Source organism: Propithecus coquereli, unplaced genomic scaffold (assembly GCF_000956105.1).
Source record: "Propithecus coquereli isolate 6110/MARCELLA unplaced genomic scaffold, Pcoq_1.0 Scaffold3, whole genome shotgun sequence".
NCBI classification, from domain to species: domain Eukaryota; kingdom Metazoa; phylum Chordata; class Mammalia; order Primates; family Indriidae; genus Propithecus; species Propithecus coquereli.
The window spans coordinates 13,601,059-13,619,167 of record NW_012148618.1 but is presented as its reverse complement, the minus strand read 5'-3'; the positions used below and the strand labels follow the sequence as shown (position 1 = coordinate 13,619,167).

Genomic DNA, 18,109 nt, shown 5'->3' with positions numbered 1-18,109 from the left:
AACTCCTGAGCTCAAACAATCCGCCCGCCTCGGCCTCCCAGAGAGCTAGGATTACAGGCGTGAGCCACCGCGCCCCGCCAACAGCTATAATTCTTTAAAAGCAAAGGATTTTCTTTCTGGCTTAATGTATCAACATTAATAATGTTAACAAATACAATCATTAATATATTGCTTCATGAATTATGCTACAAAGTAACTGCTAATCTAAACAAAAATTACCCTCAGAAAACATGCATAACTATTAATTTCTACTTTTTAGTCTAACCTGTGATAAACAGCTTCAATAGGTAAGTTTTCCTGGCACATGGGTTTCAATAGTCTTTGCCTGAGGGACCTCTTCTCTTTTAGCACTGCTTCCAAATGATTATTCATGCTTTGCAGAGTTTGACACTTCTGAGCTACACAAACCAGAAACAGTAATTACAATTAGCAATCAGAAAAGTTTTGGAATTACTAATAATTTCTTCTTTGCTTTGGTTCGACACTATCAATGTCAAAACTTAATCCCATTGTTTCCCTCCCAAATATCTCCCCTTTGCTATCTTTAATACTAATACCAATTTCATTTTTCACTACTTTCTCTTACTTTTCCTACTGATAACCAGATGTAGTGCTAAATTCTTTCCCTGTGTGTCTCAACTTTACCTTTTATTCAGTTTTCATAGCCAGAGCCATATTCTTCACACAAACTCTTTTTTTCTATCTCTGCCTCTAATAGTCTACACTGGAACATTAAAAAAGAATCATTTTACAGCTACTTCTTTTTTCAAGGCAGGGTCTCACTCTGTTGCCCAGGCTAGAGTGCAGTGGCATCATGACAGCTCACTACAACCTCAGACTTTTGCACTCAAGTGATCCTCCTGCCTCAGCCTCCCAAGTAGCTGGGTCTAATGGCGCGTGCCACCATGCCCAGCCAATTTTTAAAATTTTTTGTAGAGATGGGGTCTTTCTACTGCCCAGCTTCGTTTCAAACTCCTGAGCTCAAGCGATCCCCTGGCCTTGGCCTTTCAAAGTGCTAGGATTACAGGCATGAGCCACCATGCCTGGCCCCTTTAGTCTCCTTTAATCTGGAAAGTTCCTCAGCATTTGTCTTTCAAGTTCTCCTGACTTTGAGGAGCCAACGTGGTCACTTTTTATTCTATTTGTATTAGTCAAGTTAACAGAACTTCTATTGGAGTGTAGAAATAAAAGACTTTGTTAGCTTTGGGGCAATACCTAGAAACACTACGGTATATCATAATTTTGCAGTCTGGTGCTTATTTACAATAATCCAAGAAAAAGCTGAAACTCCAATGATTACCCACTTAACCAAACCACTTACCCAAAAAGAAAGGATGAACAATATCTGCTGTATCCTTTGCTAGTTTCAGGAGTTCAATTTCCAGGTTTTTCTACATGAAAAACAAAAGTAACTAACATTTAGCTCACTCAGACAGTATCCTGAAGTTAAGGTTTGGTAAAATGGATAGTCTTTAATCCAGGAACATGCTACAAGGAGTATATTCCTTAAGTGAGATGGGAGGATGATTTGTTTAAGAGCCCAAGGGATTTACTGAAGCTTTTCCCTTGGTGTTCTTGCCCTGCTGCTGTTGTTGTTACTACTACTATTCCTATTAGTATTACTACTACTATTAACTATTACAAGTAAACATCTATCCAGCTATGTGCTAGACAAAAAGTTTTAAGTTCAAGGGAACTGCTGTTTGAATCAGTAAAAAAAATTTTTTTCTGTACTAGAAGCAGAAAGTGAAAAATTCAACATAACTTACCTGGTAGATTTCAGCTTGCATATTTGTGATCTGCTGTAGTTTGGAGAAGTTCATAAAACAAGGAGCTGTTTTCTTAGGTATATTTAACATCTCCTATTGGTAAATGAACAGGGAAAGTAGCAGTTTGTCACAAAAAGTTTCTGTGTACCCTGGAATAGCATGCCCACAGGTCTAAAATGAGAATACATAGTGTCCAACACTGTCGCTGAACATGAAGTACAGAGTAAAACAGTAGCAATGTGTACTTTCTGTTTTTAGAACCTTCACTGTCACAAATCCCTTGCCCAAATAATTAAAAAATAAGAAAAACAAATAAGACAGTCATTTTGTACTATTTTCCTAAGGTATTCTACATAACAGATTTGCATTACTGATAGCTTATCGGAGGATTCTAAGGCTCTACCTTTCCAAGGACGCAGGCCTAGTTTCTCTGACCTCCCTGGGGCTAAAATCACTCCCCCCCCACCATGGAATAATTTATCTGATTCATTAAATGATCTCAATTGTCTATGTTTGCATTTTCATTCTCTTAAAGGAATGTTTGTGCCCAAGCATAATTATTCTTTTAAAAAGGATACCCGTTTTTTTATCCTTTCATTTTGTTATTCTGTTATACTGCCCTCTTAAATTGTAGGTTACCTCAGAATATGAATACTACCTTGTTTACCCCTAGACTTCATCCATAATTTCCTATATCATCTTCTTTTCTAGAATGTTACCAAAGGAAAGAACTTTAGAGATCATATAGGCCAGGAACTGTGAAACTATAGTCCATGAACTAAGTGTAGCTCATTGCCTATTTTTGTACAACCTGTGAGCTAGGAATGGTTTCTATATTTTCAAATTGTTGGGAGAAAAAAAAAAATCAAAGAAAAATTTATACTTTAGGACAGGCATGGTGGCTTACACCTGTAATCCTAGCACTATGGGAAGCCGACATCAGAGGATCGCTTGAGGTCAGGAGTTCGAGACCAGCCTGAGCAAGAGTGAGACCCTGTCTCTACTAAAAATAGAAAAAAAAATTATATTTTATAACACATGAAAATTAAATGAAATTCAAATTTCAGGGTCCAGAAATAAAATTTCATTGGAACAGAACTTCTCTCATTCATTTACATAGTATCTCTGGCTGCTTTTACACTACAATCACCTATTTGAATAGCTGCAACCATATGGCCTGCAAAGCCTCAAATATTTACTATCTGGCCCTTCATAGCAGAAGTTTGCTAACTGAAGATAACCAATTTTATAAACATTTACTGAGTTAGGCAATGGAAGATACAAGGATTAATGAAATAAACTCTCTGCCCTCAAGTGGCTCATGATGGTTGGGAAGGAAAAGGTAGAAAGAACAAAACATTATAAATGTTCAATAACTGTCAGTATAAACATATATGTGAGAAGAAGAGGGGAAAGATGTAGCCAGAAATGTAGTTTCCTACATAATCATAGATGATCTTGAGTGCTATGCTAAATAATCATAATGCAAAAAACAGGAGCAACTGAACATCTTCTGTTAAAGAAGTACCATGATAACATATAATACTTAATTTAGAAATTTAACTGGGGATAATATGAAAAATAAAACTAATGGAGAGCCAGGAGCTAGAGGGCAGAGGAAATAGGAAGTGATTGTCCAATGAGTACACGGATTTCTGATGACACTGTGTACTATATATATACATATGAACTTGTAGTTTGTGGCATCCTTTCTCTTTTTTCTGTCCTTTCTTTTTCACACTGATTTCTAGCTGAGGGACATTAAAAGGGAGGCAGTATAGCAGAGAAATTAAGAGCAGAGGCTGTCAAATGGGGAAGGGGCTGCAGAGGAGGGCAGGACACAGGTTGAGAAAACAGAACTAGTAGATTCTGTGTTTTTTTTATAGGTCCAGATCCTTATCTTAATTCATTGCCAATAGAGGGAGCTTTGATTAAGACTCTGACTCACTAAAAGTTGCTGGAAAAATAGGATGTAAGGCCACTAAAGCAGCCCCAGGGGCAAAATCTAAAGCAAATACTTCATTATCCTACAGTCAACCCTACCTTTCTTTCACCAAATCACTCTCCAACGAATAGATCAAAATAGAACAAAGTTTAAACAAGCTCTGTATTCTAGAAGAGCTGTATAAAATCAGAATTTAGGCATCATTCTTAATTTTTAATGCACATGAATGATGTGCACTATGATGTGCAAGGATGGGCTGTTTATTTTTTGTTTTTTATTATTATTTTTTTATTTTTATTTTTTTTGAGACAGAGTATCACTCTGTTGCCTGGGCTAGAGTGCCGTGGTGTCAGCCTAGCTCACAGCAACCTCAAATTCCTGGGCTCAAGCAATCCTTTTGCCTCAGCCTCCAGAGTAGCTGGGACTGCAGGCATGTACCACCATGCCTGGCTAATTTTTTATATATATATTTTTAGTTGTCCACCTAATTTCTTTCTATTTTTTTAGTAGAGACAGGGTCTCGCTCTTGCTCAGGCTGGTCTGGAACTCCTGAGCTCAAAGGATCCGCCCACCTCAGCCTCCCAGAGTGCTAGGATCACAGGCGTGAGCCACCGGGCCCAGCCAGGATGGGCTGTTTAAACAGATCACGTGACAAATCATTTTGAAGTGATTAATGCTAAATCCTTCTAACAGAAATAGGTGTTCATATATAAAGTTTGCTTAAATTAAAATCAACCTACAAGTTGATAAATAGTTTCCTCATTGGGACTAGCTGTACAATAAGATTGTCAGAGAGTCTTAAGGAGCTATGGAGTGGTAGATCTTAACTACAGTTAAAACAGGTAACTGTCTAATTAATGTTACTTGAGAGACAGTAGGAAGATATCCCTCAAGACAACCACTACCCCAAAAAAGAGCTTATTCATCAATGCCTAAAATTCTCTCACCAGTGCCTTACTCCTTTGGTTTAGGCATTTATATCTTCTACCAACACTCTCTAGAGGGATATTAAGTCCCAAATCTTTTTTTTTTTTTTAAGAGACAGGGTTTCATTCTGTAACCCTTGCTGGAGTACAGTGTCCCTGATCATAGGTCACTGTAAGCTTGAATTCCTAGGCTCAATCAGTTCTCCTGGGACTGGGTGCTGGCTCACACCTATAATCCTAGCACTCTGGGAGGCCCAGAGTGGGAGGATTGCTTGAGGCCAGGAGTTCAAGACCAGCCTGAGCAAGAGTGAGATCCCTTGTTGGGAAATAGGCTAAGAGATGTGAAAAGTTTCAGGGGTTTTGCAGGGCTTTGCCTTGAAGGAATCTGTGGACATGTTAGTTCGTTCACAGAATAGAAGCTGCTTCCAACAAGAGAGGCATTGTCAGAGGACGTTTGCAAAGCAACATTTCTTCTTTGCTGCCGGCCATCGCCTTGAGCTTTTTTGCAAGGCAGAAGCTCAGTTTGGGTTGGTGGAGAAGCTGATTAAAATGCCTGACCAGCAGATAACGTGCAGCTGGAATTATCCTAGACTTGAGGCTATTCCTGCTTCACTCCTGACTATATGTCTCTGTGTTTAGAAAAAGTAGATTAGAGTAGAACACAGACTCAGTGTTCTCATTTTATACATTTTATCTTTAATTTGTATGCTCACCTAGGTCTGTTTCTAACTTAGGGCTTAACATGCTTATCTTAGAAAAATTGTGTAACTGTCTATTCTTGTAGACAGAATTAGGTAAGGTTCCCCTGGAAACCTCAAAAAATGAGCTGTACAAGTAATTCTTTAACAAAAGACAACTATTTGCTGTAACAATAAATACTGATGTGGGATTTCAGTAGATATCTTACAGCTTACGGGAATGCTGGAGACCCCCTAATTCCCCCATCATTTAAACTGCACTTTGTTTCCGTCTCAATCATTTCTCCGTCTATATTATTTCTTTATTTCCTGTTATTTCCAAATCCCTTGCAACAATCCTGCCTTGGGGCCTGTTTTGCTGGGAGAGTAGCTAACTCCCAGCAATTCCTGTCTCTACTAAAAATAGAAAAATTAGCTGGGCGTGGTGGCAGGTGCCTGTAGTCCCAGCTACTGGGGAGGCTGAGGCAGGAGGATCTCTTGAGCCCGGGAGTTTGAGGTTGCAGTGAGCTATGATGATGCCACAACATTCTACCCAGGGTGACAGAGACTCAGTCTCAAAAAAACAAAACAAAAGCAATCCTCCTGCTTCAACCTCCCTAGTGACTAGGACTACAAGCATATGCCACCATGCCTGGCTAATTTTTTAATTTTTTGTAAAGACACATCTCACCATATTTTCCAGGCTGGTCTCAAACTCTTGCCCTCAAGCAATCCTCCCACCTCAGCCTCCCAAAGTACTGGCATTACAGGCATAAACTGCCGTGCCCAGCTCAAATGTCTTATAGTCTGAGTTTACCAAATTATTTTATGACAGGGGAACTGGACTGTACAAGTGAGAGTACTAGGTAACTTGGTAGAAAGAAAACACGGGAGAGAAGTGAGGAAGGATTCAACTGGGGAGTGCCGTGGTCATCCCTGGAAAAGCTGGTCAACTAGGACCACCTGAACATCCCCACCCCCAACATGACACTGGGTCTTCAACAGAAGTTTAAAATCTTTCAAGACAGTATCATAGTATCTTATCACAGTTCATCTTAAGAGATGACACAATGTGTTAGAAGAGGGAGAGTGATAGAATCTAATTCTACTTCACTAGTTGAGTGACCATGGGCAAATTTTTTGCTCTTTTAGGTCTTAGTTTCTTAAATTTAATAATACTGTAACATACTAGAAATCTCTAATCACTCTTCTAAGTATAAAAAGTTATATATTTTATACAAATCTTCCATCATATTCATACTGCAGTTTTCTGCAGATGAGTTTACCTTTTAACTTTTCTCAGTTTCCTGTTTAGTGAAATTTTTCAACTTCTTCTTTATATGAAAATTTATTTCCCTTAGTCTCAATGCCCTTGACCCCACCTTACCCATTCCTTTCTGTCACTTGCATTCCATTATTCCCTCACATGTTCAATTTCTCGGTCTATTGGCTCCTTTCCCATGGCCTATGAACATGGTCTTCTTCTTGTCCAGCCTAAAACTGCCATCCCTTGTGTTAATCCCTTTTCTCTCCTCAAAATTAATCTCTCCCTCTATTCACGTTCCAATGTCTTCTATGCCTTTTTCTCCAATACTTTTTTTTTTCCCCTTTAAAGATGCCAAAAAAAAAGCTTCCCCTGGTGCTCTTCTGTACCCAGCACTTTCACCCCAAATATGCTCCAATGCTCCCCACAAACGAGCGTTGTCGCGAATGCTTGTTTTAATTACCTACCCATATTTCCCAACCCCGCCACACACTACAATCTAGAGGCAGTATCACTGGATGAAAAAAAGCAGGGAAACACTGGTCTGTCTTATCTCCTACAAACGGGCCTGGGATAATTTACCTACAGACACTCAAAACCCAGTCTAATCTAAACACCATTTACTCAGATCCCTGCTTTCGAAGAACCCACGGCAGAACGGTCACAACTGTTGCCTAGAAGAGGCTCTATCCGCCTTTACTCTAGTACAGCCCTCAACAAACACCCTCACACTCCCGCAGCCAGCCCGACCACCTCCCAGCCATATTCTGTAGCCACGGTGGGCAACTCCTTGATGATGCCATCGCTACCCCCACGCACCTGAGTGACTATCCCTGAAGCTACGAAGTGGCTCAACAGTAGCCCAGCACCGTTTGGCGCCGGTGCCGGGTCCCAGGGGTTGGGAGAAGCCATGACTCGCACACACCTCCCGGGACGGCGCCAAGAGTGAGCCGAACGCAGGGCGAACGCGCGGCGCGGCTCGATGACGACACAGGCAGTTCCCGCCCAGGCGGAAGCGCGGGGAACGCATCTCCAGCTCGCGCTGGTCCTGGGTCTTCCCCTGCGGAAGCCTCAGTCAGCTGAGCAGTAGGAGGTGAGTCTGGATTTCGCTGATCCTCCATAAGCTCCCAGAGGCGCCTGGCTTCGGCTGCAAAAGGGGCAGGGCTTGGTGGTCGGGCTGTCTCTTCTTCCCTTTCTTCCTTACCACTCTTGGGCTGGCCCCCAGGATCCAAGGATCGGCGGGAGATGACAGCTGGGGCAGGAGACCCAGCCGGGAGGCCGACGGGGTGGCTGTGTGCCTGGACTGGGCTGTGACAGCTGCGCTTTCTTCCCGCAGGGACGTGAGTGGCGGCGCTAGGATGGGAAACAGTGCCCTCCGCGCTCATGTGGAAACGGCGCAGAAAACTGGTGTCTTTCAACTTAAGGACCGAGGACTGACCGAGGTGAGACTGGGAGGGACCCGACCAGGGAACTTAAAGGGACAGGGACGGCGGGGGCTGCGAAGTTAATCGATGAGGGATTCTCCGCTCTGTGAACTCCTTTCTCCAGTTCCCCTCAGAGTTGCAGAAGCTGACGAGCAATCTCAGGACCATCGACTTGTCCAACAACAAGATCGAGAGCCTACCGCCTTTGCTGATAGGGAAGTTCATTCTCCTGAAGAGCCTCTCCCTGAACAACAACAAACTGAGTATGGCTTTTGCCTGAGAAGCTTTTGCTAGTGATCAGCTGTTACGAAGGGTGGTTTTCTCTTGCAAGCTGATTTTTTTTGTTGTTGGTGGTGTTATGAAACTGTTCAGAGGACTCAAGATGCAGAATGTCAGAGTCCTTGAAGCTTTCTACTTCTTGTAATTACATCTACCAGCCTCCTCGGGTGGTGTAATGATTATTACTGGGTTAATTTGGACTTGAAAGGGAAGAACATCTTTGGGATGTGATGTAAACAAGAGCTACCTAATTTGGAAGGGGGGAAGCAATGGGAAGGGGAGGATCCTCCAAGTCTCACAAAATTCTGTTGAATTGTGCCTGGGCCCCTTTACAAAAGGAGCCCATTATATACATAAATACTCTCCTACATTTTGATGGCACCCTCACCTTCTGAAGATTATGTTAGTAAAATGCAGTACCTAAAAATGGCACATGTGGGAATTCTACCTATATTAACAAGAGGCAAAGTAGGCTGCCAGATAGTCTTTATAAACTTCATCAAAGGTGTTTTAAGCTCTATCAGATTCAGGTTTTTAAAAAATTTTCTTTGCTAGCTGTTCTTCCTGAGGAGATATGCAATCTGAAAAAACTAGAGACGCTAAGCTTAAACAACAATCACCTGAGAGAGCTGCCATCTACCTTTGGGCAACTCTCTGCCCTCAAGACCCTGAGCCTCTCTGGGAACCAACTAGGAGCACTACCACCCCAACTTTGTAGCCTACGGCACCTGGATGTGGTGGATCTCTCTAAGAACAAGATTCGAAGTATACCCGACATAGTAGGGGAACTGCAGGCCATCGAACTCAACCTCAACCAAAACCAGGTCTGGAGCTTAAGGTTTTTTGCTACAATATATGTGTGGTTTATGGCCTCCTGATAACCTCGTTTCCTAAACTGTCATCATGGAGCTAGGTATCAGAGTCTAGATGAGAGATATATTCTATGGGCTGAACTAATTTCAAAGCCCAAAGTGCCATGGAGTTAGTTGGGACACTAGGTGTGTTAGTTGTGTAGTTGTTTGGGGGAGGGTGGGATACGTAACAGGGTGAGATCATTCAAAAGTTAAATTACTGTCTCACAAATCTTTTTTTTTTTTTTTGTTGCCCTGGCTAGAGTGCCATGGCGTCATCCTAGCTCACAGCAACCTCACACTCCTGGGCTCAAGCGATCCTCCTGCCTCAGCCTCCCGAGTAGCTGGGACTACAGGCATGTGCCACCATGCCCAGCTAATTTTTTCTATATATTTTTAGTTGTCCAATTAATTTCTTTCTATTTTTAGTAGAGACGGGGTCTCGCTCTTGCTCAGGCTGGTTTCGAACTCCTGAGCTCAAACAATCCGCCCGCCTCGGCCTCCCAGAGAGCTAGGATTACAGGAGTGAGCCACCGTGCCCGGCCTGTCTCACAAATCTTGAAGAGTTCTTCAGATCCTCCTCAAATATGCCCCTAATCATCTAGCAAGGGGCTATGTCAGGGATATAGCATGGAAATGAGGCTTAAGCTCAGTTTCTGAGAGTCAGACATCAGAGATAATTCATTTCTCTTTTTTTGTTTTACATCTTTGTTAAGTGTGTGTACTGTTTTTGCTGAAAAACCTTAAGTGATAGGCTTTCTGGAGATAGCCCATTTCATTGTTGCACCGCTTTAAGTATAATATTTAAAATTTGTTTCCATTACTTTGGAAGCTTTTTGGGTAATATTTATCTGTCTGGAAAAACAATTCAAAGATTGTTGCCTAAGCATAAGGCACAAATGATGACACATTAAACATTGTGAGATTGGGTAGCCTTTAGTTTTCCTTGTGTCTACTTCTAGATCTTCGTGGTCCAGTGCAGTAGCCACTAGCCACATATGGTTATTACTGTTCTAGATTGTAGTGATCTTAAATTATGATGAAATTCAGCCAATCTTTGAGAAGATTGGCTTCATCTTTCTCTTAAAGTGGATATTGCTGTATGTTCTTGAACTTTTTGGAAAAAAACTGTGAATCAGTTAAGCAATAAGTGTCAGCTAAGGACTTACTCCACATTCACCTCTGCTGATGTCCTTAGTCAATGGTTCTCAGACTATCGTGTGCATGAGAATAACCAGGAGAGCTTGTTTAAGGAGATCACTGTGTCCCTACCGTGAGTGTTTCTGATTCAGTAGCTCTGGGATGAGGTCTGAGAATTTGCATTTCTAATAAGTTCCCAGGTGATGGTCTGAGATGGTACCAGGCAGAAGCAATAGAATTTGGTGACTTATAGCATTTAAAAGGCAAAAGAGGTGAGTCAAAGACAGTTGCTTGAGGGCCTAAAAGAACAGTGATGCTACTGAGAATGGATATGCTGATATGCTGAATTATTTATGGTGAATCATCTAAATGGAAATGTTTTGCTGAAAGTTGGAGACATAGGAGTAGAGAAGAGTAGCTATGAATGTAGATACATGCTTTGAGGTCACAACAGAAGTGATGGCTTTAAGAATCAATGTGCTTTCTAGGAGAAAATTTGGAGAGATTAAATATGAAGTATTAGGGACTGCTGCTTGAAAAATGTCCATAGGAACAAGGGAAGCCAAAAATCATGAATAATTCAAAAGATAGGAAGAAAAACCAATTACTTATGCGTAAGAAGAGTTTTAAGGAAGGGATAGATGGTACAGTTAAATGCAACAGGGAATGAGGACAATGGATCCCTGAATTTGGGAGTAAAGGAGTAAAGTGGTATCTATGTACACATAAAAGATTGACAGTAAGTGTCCCAAAATGTTTATGGTGGTTATTTCTGGGTGGTGGATTACAGGTAAACTTTTTTCTTTAAATTTGTGTGATTCTCAAATTTTATATAATGAACATATAGTGCTTTTATTATCAGAAAATTTTGTTTCCAAAAAGCCACTGGTGACCTTCATAAAGCATTTTTTTAAAAAAGTGGAGGAGTAGTAACAGAAGCTAGATAACAGAAGCTTCTGGAGTGAGTAGGTAGTGAGAAAATGGAGGTGGTAAAAGACAGGAAAACTAGGACAAATAGTCAAGTAAAGATTTTTAGTTTTAATGTACTAAGAAGTAACCAATATAGTGCTTATGCTTTTTCCTATTATTCTTTTGTTGTTGTTCAATAGATATCTCAGATCTCAGTAAAGATATCTTGCTGTCCTCGTCTTAAAGTTCTTCGCCTGGAAGAGAACTGTCTTGAGCTTAGCATGCTTCCACAGAGCATCCTCAGTGATTCCCAGATCTGTCTACTTGCTGTGGAAGGCAATCTTTTTGAAATAAAGAAACTTCGAGAACTGGAAGGCTACGATAAGGTATGAGTTAGTGTTATTCTGCATTTCTAGTCACTACCCCAGAGAAGACAGTGGTGACATAACCCACATGAATGCTACAGCTAATGTCAACAGGATTTGTTCTTCCCCATTTTGGAAGTGGGTTCTAAGGACCAGCCAAATGGTATTGTGCCAAGATGACTTTTTCTCTATAGACAGCTTATTGTAAAGCATCTTTGTCTTTTGATGTGTTTCCTATTAAAATACAAAAATTTTTTTAAAACTATGTGCTTTAAATTTGCATTTTAGAACAGGTAGATTGTATAGGAAATGATGAATCAGATCCAATAAAAGCCAAAATGGAAAAAATATATATATATAAAAGCCTAAATAACAAATAGTATGGCTTATATTTGTTTGCTCATACCAAAATACTACATATGTATTATTTCATGTTTTTCAGTACATGGAGAGGTTCACGGCCACCAAGAAGAAGTTTGCATGATGTTCTCCAGGACCATGGGAACCTTATAGGATACTGACTTGGATCCTCTGTTGGAATCTGGCTGAATCAAAGGATCCTATTGTTGTCAAGGATATCTGCAGTGAGGAGATGATTCTACAGGAGATTATATTTCACACAATGAATTGTTTCCTTTTCAGGGCTCTTCTCAAATAAGGAATCGGGAGATAGGAAGATTCCTTGATTTTGAGCCATGGATAGAGCAATGCACAGGGTTGATCTTCAAAACCATCGTTAGTTTGGCTTTCAGAAACCAGTAGCTAGATGCTATTTATACAGTGAGCGGTGCTGCCTGTAACAGAATAGCTCCACACCACAGCTTGAGATTTTGTTTAGTTTCAATGTGTGAGCTTTCATAAAGTCGGTTGCTGTTCCATCTCTGTGTTAACATTTCATATTTTTATGAAATTCAAATTTGTGAGGGGCTGCTATGGTTAATGTAAGGATTTATGATTTTATTGCAGTCTATCAGTTCAATTGCAGTGTTTATACTTGGGATTTAGGATGTACTTAAATATGTGACTGTTTGTCTTGATTAAAAGTATACTTTGTCAGAGAAGCACCAACACAACACTAAGATGTTTCCCAAGGCTGCAGTAGCAAATTCTTTACTATTGCAGGTGCCTTATTGGTAGAGGGCTCTTAAGAGCAAAAACTGTATATGCAACACTTGTAAGACAAAAGGGATTTTAATAATCAAGATTTTCCTGAAGCTTTGTTAGAAATATTATGTTTTATTTCTGGTAATCTTTTCCCCTTTTTGTATTTATAATACTACTAATCAAATTACCTATCAAGAAACCATTGCTAAAATATTTTAAAACAACCTATGTTTATCAAGTTTATTCTCGGAACGAGAGCATATACTAAATAAAGAATTTTTAATGAAATTCGGCTGGAAGTAAGATTAATCCTTTACAGAAAGAAGACAGGAGAACTTTAACCCATAAATGGCCCTTTGTTCTTTGAAAGTAAACTGATTAGGAAGAAATGTTTCATGCTCTTTTTCAGGTTCCATGAGTAGTGAAATGTCTTCATGAGACTGATGATAAACATTTTATGGTACTGGAACCATGCTTCTTAAGAGAATCTGAAGGTACAAAGGTAGAGGATTTCAGATTGTCACTGACATGAACACTTAGAAAACTACCATTTGGGTCATTTTCTGAAATTTTATCTTAGCCAAGGAGCTGCTATTAGCCATAACATCAACAGTTCTCAATAATAGTTAAACCTAGCTTATCCATTAAGCCAAGAGATCCTAAAAGGCCAGGAGCAGTGGCCCAAACCTATAATCATAGCACTTGGGAGGCTGAGGCAGAAGGATCCCTTGAGCTCAGGAGTTTGAGCTTGCATTGAGCTATGACGATGCCACTGCACTCTAGCCCAGGCAACAGAGTGAGACTCTGTCTCAAAAAAAAAAACAAGAAGAAGAAAGAAGACATTACGAGAGCCTACTGTATCTTTAATTTATATGAAGAGGTCCCTTAAAACTGGTCTAGGTAGTCCAGCCCATAGGTTATTTTTTCTGTTTCTCAATTTTGGGAGAGCTAGGGGGCACCAATTTTAGCGGAATCAATTGAGGAGTTTTGTTTTTTCTAAATTTTAATGTTTATTAATCTTATTGATCCATTTAACAATTAACATTTCTCTAAATATTTTATCAGTACTTCTAATAAATCAGAACTTATAAATTTAACAGCTTAAATGTTCCCATTTAATTAATTGGAGCTTAATCCCCACCCCTATAAGAATCAGTCACTCTTACCCTTTACAACTTGAACCCAGACTTATTTCCAAATACTCTTCCTTCACTCTCATTTGCCCGCCCTCCCATACCAGATTATTCTCCCCCTTAAACCCATGGTGCAATAACTTTCTCCTGTAACTGCCTTTATACAGTTCAGTTCATTCCTCAGTGTCCATGGGGGATTGGTTTCAGGATACCCACTCCCCTGCCCCCCTGGATACCAAAATCCGTGTTGCTCAAGTCCCTTATATAAAATGGCATAGTATTTGCATGTAACTGCATATCTTCCCATATACTTTAAATCATCTAGATTACTTATACCTAATACAATGCCTACACATCACTTTATTCACGTGGATTTGACATAGTATCTTCATGTGCAGCAAATTCAAATTTTGCTTTTTGGAATTTTTGTGGATTTTTTTTCCCTGAGTATTTTTGATCTGCAGTTGGTTGAATCCACAGATGTGGAACCCAGGGATACAGAAGGCCAATTGTATTGTTCACTAGGTCAGGAATGCCTTCTCTCACTAACATGCTCCTTCCCTATGTCTAAGCCCTTTCCCTAAGTCTAATCCGAATTATAACTGCTCTTCCATCTGTTCCTATAGCACTTCTCACATTCTATATTTATCTGTCACTTGCTAGACTGAACAATTTGAGGGCAGGGGCTATATAAAGTAAAATGCCCAAAGTTATAGTGAACAAGACTTAAATATGAGCTAACAAAGTAGACAGACTTGTGGTCTTGAGACCCAGATTCTATTAATAGTTTGGCCACCAGCATTAAGTCCCCTAAATTTTTTAGAGCTTGGTTTAGAAGAAGTCACTGTAGCATACTGAGTAAGATCACAGGCCCTGGAGTCAGAAAGATCCAGGTTTGAATCCAGGGTCTGTCATTTACTAGCTTTATGAATTTGAGCAATTTACTTTCATCTGTAAATGACAATAATGCCTCTCAGGTATGTTACAAAGATATGGTGAAAAGTTACATAAAAGCACTTAGCCTAGTGCCCATGACAGAGTAAGCACTCAATAAATTGTGCCATTTATCTCATGAAGGTAGAATTTAGCAAGTTGTTCTGAAATAGAAGGCTTGAAGCAGACACTATGTTAAAAGGATAAAATATGGAGCCAGGCATGGTGGTATGAGTCTATAGTCCCAGCTACTTAGGAAGATTGCTTGAGCCCAGCTGTTTGAGTCCAGCCTGGGCAACATAGTAAGATCTCATCTCTAAAAAAAAAAAGATAACAAATAGAGGATAAGGAACATCAACCTGAGAAATATAAATCTGATTAGGAATGTAATTGGAATAACCTAGAATTTTTTCCTTTTTCCTTTTCCTATTTTTGATACATATTTGCACATATTTACAGGGTACGTGTGATATTTTGATACATGCATAGAATGTATAATGATCAAGGCAGGGTATTTAGGTTATCTATCACCTTGAACATTTGTCATTTCTTTGTGTTGGGAACATTTCAAATCTAGCTATTTTGAAATTTACAATATATTGTTAACTATAGTCACTCTATTGTGCTATCAAACATTAGAACTTATTCCTTCTACCTAACTGAATGTTTGTACCCATTAACCTACCTCTCTTCATTCCCTCCTCCCCCGTATACACCCTTCCCTGTCTCTGGTAATGATCACTCTACTTTCTACCTCCATAAGATCAACTTTTTTAGCTCCCACATAGGAGTGAGAAAATGTGATATATGTCTTCCTGTGCCTGGTTTATTTCACTTAACATAATGACTTCCAGTTCCATCCATGTTGCTGCCAATGACTGGATTTCATTTTTTAATGGCTGGACAGTATTCTATTGTATATATACCACATTTTCTTTATTCATTCATCTGTTGATAAACACATAGGTTGATTTCGTATCTTTGCCATTATGAAAAATGCTGCAATAAACATGGGTGTGTAGGTATCCCTTTGATATACTGATTCCTTTTCCTTTGCTGGATTGTATGGCAGTTCTATTTTTAGTTTTTTGACAAGTCTCCATACTGTTTTCCATAATGGCTATACTCATTTACATTCCCACCAACAGGATATAAGAGTTCCCTTTTCTTCACATCCTTGCCAGTATGTTATTTTTTGTCTTTTTTTAAATAATAGCCATTCTAACTAGGGTAAGATGCTATCTCATTGTGGTTTGATTTGCATTTCCCTTATGATTAGTGATATTCAGCATTTTTTCATATGCCTGTTGGACATTTGTATGTCTTTAAAGAAGCTAATGCTAAGCGCAACCGAGTATAGCATGTCTGGGACATAGATGTTTAAGTGAAAGGGAGATTCATAATCCACACGTGACATGGAAAGGTCTAGTTTAAGTGTGGAAACAAAGGATGAATTAAAACTGAAGGAAGAATTGATCATTTTCTGTAGAAATTTTTAAAAAATGGAAGGAAGAAAAATAGGTACAGCTGTAGGGAATAAAGATCATGGTCATTATAAGACTGGAAACCTGAAGAGGGAGATTACCGTTAAAAATCAAGTTCAGTTCAGTGAGGGATAGTTTTTTACCTCCTTAGTTATAATTTAGTATTATGCTCAAGGTCACGAAACTAGTAAATGACTGAACCAAAATCTGAGCCAAGGTGGTCAGACTCCAGAGCTTGTGTTAACCACCTGTTACTACTTTCCAAAAGTAACAGAAACAAGTTTCCAGACACTATTAATGGGAAAAAATCAGAAAAGGCTTTAAGTGAATAGCTTCTATTAATATTTCTAGTGCATTATGGACCTAATTTCTATGGCCTTACCTCTTTCTCAATAGAAGCTGTTGTAAAGTTTAACCTGGGATCCACAGATGGGCTTTCAAGAAACTCCATGATTTGCATTTATGCAAGATTCACATTTGTGTGCCTATTTCTCTGGGGAGAAGATCTGTTATCTCTTATCAAATTAACAAAGGGGTGGCAGACCAAAGAGCTCCACTCTAGAGAGAATAGCAGTTAGTTTATTAAGCTCTTATATTTGCCAAGCACTGTTCTAAGCGGTTCACCTGCTAAGTTACAACTCTATGGGTTACAATTCTATTAGGTAGGAATTATAGGCATATCTCATTTTATTGCACTTCATTTTATTGTACTTCACAGATATTGCATTTTTTTAAACAAATATTAATAGGTTTGTGGCAACCCTGCATTGTGTTGCCATTTTTCCAACAGCATGTGCACACTTCCTGTTTCTGTGTCACGTTTTGGTAATTCTCACAATATTTCAAATGTTATTATTTTACCTCTTATGGTGACCTGTGATGTTAGCATTATAATTGTTTTGGGGTGCCATGAACCATGCCCATATGAGATAGCCAACTTAATTGACAAAATGTTGTGTGTTCTGACTTTTCTATCACTGGCCATTCCCCTGTCTTCTCCCTTTCCTTGGGCTTCCCTATTTCCTGAGATACAACAATACTGAAATTAGGCCAATATATAGCCCTACAATGGCTTGTATGTGTCTAAGTGAAAGGAAGAGTTGCATATCTCTCACTTTAAATTAAAAGCTAAAAATGATTAAGCTTAGTGAGGAAGTCATGTCAAAAGCTGACAGACCAAAAGTCAGGCCTCTTGTGCCAAACAGTTAGACAAGTTGTGAATGCAAAGGAAAAGTTCTTAATGAAAATTAAAAATGCTACTCCAGTTAACACAAGAATGGTTAAAAAGCAAAACAGCCATCTTGCTGATATGGAGAAAGTTTTATTGGTCTGGGTAGATCAGACCAGCCACACTCCCTTAAATCAAAGTCTAATCCAGAGCAAGGCCCTAACTCTCTTCAATTCCATGAAGGCTAAGAGAGGTGAGAAGGCTGCAGAAGAAAAGCCTGAAGCTAGCAGAGGTTGGTTCATGAGGTTTAAGGAAAGAAGCCATCTGAATAACATTGAAGTGCAAGGTGGAACAGCAAATGCTGATGGAGAGGCTGTAGCAAGTTATCCAGAAGTTCTAAGACAATTGATGAAGGTGGCTACATTAAACAGCCAATTTTTTCAATGTAGACAAAAGTCTTCTATTGAAAGAAGATAGCATCTAGGACTTTCACAGCTAGAGAACTCAATGCCTGGCTTCAAAGATTCAAAGAACAGACTGACTTTCTTGTTAGGGATTAATGCAGCTGGTGACTTCAAAGTTGAAGCCAATGTTCATTCTCCAATCTGAAAATCTTAGGGCCCTTAAGAATTATGTTAAGGCCGGGCGTGGTGGCTCACGCCTGTAATCCTAGCTCTCTGGGAGGCCGAGGCGGGCGGATTGTTTGAGCTCAGGAGTTCGAAACCAGCCTGAGCAAGA

At 39.7% G+C, this 18,109-nt stretch overlaps 2 protein-coding genes across 3 annotated transcripts in view; one reads left to right on the top strand and one right to left on the bottom strand.

The window, feature by feature from the left end:
* Positions 1–7,496, bottom strand: part of HAUS2 (HAUS augmin-like complex, subunit 2) — a 24,008-nt gene extending 16,512 nt beyond the window's left edge. The window contains exons 1-4 of the mRNA XM_012649250.1: positions 7,401–7,496; positions 1,770–1,862; positions 1,322–1,391; positions 266–398 (exon numbers count right to left, since the gene is read on the bottom strand). Of these exons, the coding sequence (XP_012504704.1) occupies positions 266–398; positions 1,322–1,391; positions 1,770–1,862; positions 7,401–7,493 (389 nt within the window). The 5' untranslated portion in view covers positions 7,494–7,496. The remainder of the gene's footprint in view (positions 1–265; positions 399–1,321; positions 1,392–1,769; positions 1,863–7,400) is intronic.
* A 64-nt stretch (positions 7,497–7,560) lies between these two features.
* LRRC57 (leucine rich repeat containing 57) lies at positions 7,561–12,935 on the top strand. Of its 2 annotated transcripts, XM_012649508.1 has the most exons (6): positions 7,561–7,674; positions 7,918–8,023; positions 8,130–8,268; positions 8,840–9,108; positions 11,385–11,570; positions 11,992–12,935. In XM_012649508.1, exons 2-6 carry the CDS (start codon positions 7,940–7,942, stop codon positions 12,031–12,033), a joined length of 720 nt encoding a protein of 239 aa, XP_012504962.1. In that variant the 5' UTR covers positions 7,561–7,674; positions 7,918–7,939; the 3' UTR covers positions 12,034–12,935. The 2 variants fall into 2 exon arrangements, with proteins under 2 accessions (XP_012504962.1, XP_012504963.1); XM_012649509.1 differs by lacking the exon at positions 7,561–7,674 and having other exon boundaries at positions 7,762–8,023.
* The last annotated feature ends 5,174 nt before the right edge of the window (positions 12,936–18,109 follow it).